The following is a 3309-nucleotide window of genomic DNA, read 5'->3' as shown; positions in this document are numbered from 1 at the left end:
GCCCCATAATTTTAGGCCCCTTAATTAATATGTTATTTTTGGGCCCTATTGAGGGGCCTTATTTTGTTTCAAAAATTTCATTTCTAGTTCCAATATGGATTATTAATCTTGTAAACAAAGATATAAGAATATTAGGAAAAAGATAAATGGTGCGAACAAAAAGCATACGAAAATTGACGAATGATAAAAACTGAAATATTTTTTCTTATTATTCTTTAAACTATTGCATTGAAGTAGAAATTCAATTTCGATTTATCTTCCTATCCTGAACAATAGTTTAGCTTCTTTATAGATATATTCATTGAATAGTTTGTTTATTTTTCATTAAAAGAAAACATGTATATAAAAATAGTGACAAAAATAGTTTCTAACAACTCTTTTTTCTTATCAAGTCAACTTTATTGTCAATATTGTAAACATAATTATTTGGAAAATATTGTTGTACTTTTATTTTATCAATTTACTCTTCCATTTAAAAAATAGCAAAAATTATTCTTAAGAGGGTACCAATATATTTTTTTCCGTGAAATTTCGTGTGACTGTGCGTCGTACCATTTAGCAGCTCTCAGAATAATAAATGTGAGTTTTATTAGTGAGTTTTATCTTTGTAATCCATAAATGTGAGTTTTATTAATGAGTTTTAATGGGTTTTATTAGTGAGTTTTATCTTTGTAATCCATATTGAGTTTTAATGCGCACAGTAGATAAAACTCATTTCTTGTACCAATATGGATTATTAATATGGATTAGTTTGCATTCTCACTTCACTTTTAATAGTGAGTTTTATCTTTGTTATCCTCTTCCTTCACTTTAAACGAATTTTTTAATTTTTTTTTTGTTGAAAAAACTTTTTTAGTTTTTTTCTAAAAAGCTGTTTTTTTAGTTTTAGAATTTCTTTAATGCAATTTTTTATTTTTTTTTTAAAAACTTTTTTAAAAAACTTTTTATTTATTTCTAATTTTTGATATATTTATTTTGTTTAAAAGTTATTATTTTTTGAATTTTTTATTATTTTATTTTTTAAATTAAAATTTTAATTTTATTTAATTTGGGGCCTAATGGCCCTCTTTTAAATTTTGGGGCCTTTTAAGTTTGGGCCCCATGTGTTTAAGGGCCTATTATTTTTGAATTTTTTTTAGGCCCCATTATTATGGGGCTGGGGCTCAAATTAATTGGCCCCATAAATTGACACCTCTAATGGTAATGGTATTGGAATGTACTTAGTGGGTATCAATGGGTATAAATGAAAAGTAGTTATTTGAAACACCGGGTGTGTAGTAGTATAGCCATTTAAAACATAATCAAATCTGGGATTAATGTAAGACCACTTGCAGGGGTTATTGAATAATTTTTTTACTAGTTGAATGTTTCTAATGGTGTGTTGAATGAGATGTTAAATGTGACGTTAATTAATTAGTGTCGAATATATTTAATATGTTGAATGAGAAATGAATGGTGACCATATTATATACTTTACAAAATTTTATTGGTAGTTTTGATTATTTAAATTTTTATTTCATCATAATTATTTAGAATAATTATTTTATAATAAATTAATTATTTATTTATTTTTATTTTCACCAAAATTCATCATTTTTTTGAGTCTATAAATAGAGACTTGGTTCATTGGACAAAAAAAATGACTTTTTTCAATAACCACATTTTTTATTGATTGACTATCAAACTTATACAAAATGTGCAAACATCTCCAAAATCAACACACAATTACAAATCAAAGTATCACAACACATGAGGAAAACCAAGTGTCTTCCACAAAACATAAGACATATAAACGCATGACAACATCAGACAAAACAAACATACCATCGATTGATAATAAAAATCGAAACCAAATTATTCCCTCTAATCTTAGAACCAACACAGCTCCTTAGTTTCAACAAGATGTAAATATTAAGGTGTGACGGGTAGATATTAATTAAAATTTCTCAAATTATAAAAACTTAACCCATGTTTAACAAATTTCTTTTCGGTGATAGTGTTTATGTGCTCAATCATTTCAGTTGTAAGAAGATTTTTCCAATCTCCAACTTGACCAAGACGAAAAAAAGCTTTGTTCTCAACTCCATAAGACATTTTTCCGGTCTTATTGACTTCCAAGTTACTTAACTTCTCAAAACTACACAAATTTAATATATCATCAACCACACCTTTGGATTCTTCTTCTCTAGAGAATGGACAATCCAAAAACTTAGCAATCTCTTTCAAATGAAAATTAGGCTTCATTTTCATTTCTTCATATTTCAAAAACATAACCTTCTCTGAACTTTCCAAGTTTTTCTTCCAATATCCTAATACATGCTCCCAAAAAGGTCCAAAAAGACTCCCTCCTTTACAAAAACTCTCAAAAGCATTTTCTAATGGAAGTACTTCACTACTTTGTGGTATTATTTTGTTTACGAAATGCCAAAATGAAACAAAAGTATCTTTAGGATCTCTACATAGATACACCACTTTGCAAGTTGAGTCTTTCACAGATTTTGGCAATAATTCATAAGGTATATGTGTAGAGAATAGTCTTGGAGGAGATATTGTTTGGACATCAGGAACAAAATCTTTGTCATAGTAAAGACCAGCCAAGAAGGGAACAAGATCATGAGGGTTGGTAGTGAGCAAAGGATGGTTTCTATGAATATCTGGATATTTGTTACGGTTTATCAAAGCAAAAGACAATGCTTTGAGCCAAGTGGTACCTGATTTAGGACTAGTGACTAAGAAAATATCAGTATCAAGGGCTTGAAAGTGCTTTTGACAAGATAAAACACCTTGAAGATGATTTGGGGAAAACCAAAATCCTTGATATTGATGTAAGGTAGCAATAACCAAACCTTTTTGTAATGGCAATGTGGTTATCAAATCCTTGCATTCTTGGCTTAAGTCGGATTCTTGCAAGTGCTTTGGTACAAGAATGTTTTTATCACTTAATTCTTCCATGGTGTTAATATAAAAGGCCGAGTCAAGATATAACTCTTTTTTTAATTTGATAAGATCCTATATATAAAGGTGAGCAACTTGATATATATATATATATATATATATATATATGGTAAAATGAGCAACTTGAATAAAAATAAAATTGCATACCATATATGGCAAGATGATATCACCAAAAACAGTTAATAAAATTGCATACCATATAAGGCAAGATACTACTGCCAAAAATAGTTAATAAAGTTGCATATCATATAAGGCAAGATACTACTATCAAATTTAATTAATCTCACCAACAATCAATATCACGTCTTAGACTTATAACATATATTTTATTAAGTTAGAGGTTTACTTTAGATA

The 3309-nt window shown here is 28.0% G+C and overlaps 1 protein-coding gene across 1 annotated transcript; it reads right to left on the bottom strand.

Moving 5' to 3' along the window:
- Window positions 1–1861: 1861 nt before the first annotated feature.
- Window positions 1862–2955, bottom strand: LOC131617219 (cytosolic sulfotransferase 12-like). The gene has a single exon (XM_058888558.1). It carries the CDS (start codon window positions 2950–2952, stop codon window positions 1933–1935), a length of 1020 nt encoding a protein of 339 aa, XP_058744541.1. The 5' UTR covers window positions 2953–2955; the 3' UTR covers window positions 1862–1932.
- Window positions 2956–3309: the final 354 nt, after the last annotated feature.

Source organism: Vicia villosa, linkage group LG7 (assembly GCF_029867415.1).
Source record: "Vicia villosa cultivar HV-30 ecotype Madison, WI linkage group LG7, Vvil1.0, whole genome shotgun sequence".
Lineage (NCBI taxonomy): Eukaryota > Viridiplantae > Streptophyta > Magnoliopsida > Fabales > Fabaceae > Vicia > Vicia villosa.
The sequence above is the reverse complement of the archived record's forward strand: the minus strand, read 5'-3'. Positions and strand labels throughout refer to the sequence as shown.

Bases quoted from the DNA above. Each gene is read 5' to 3' on its own strand.
- LOC131617219 (XM_058888558.1), bottom strand. From the start codon at position 2,952: ATGGAAGAATTAAGTGATAAAAACATTCTTGTACCAAAGCACTTGCAA.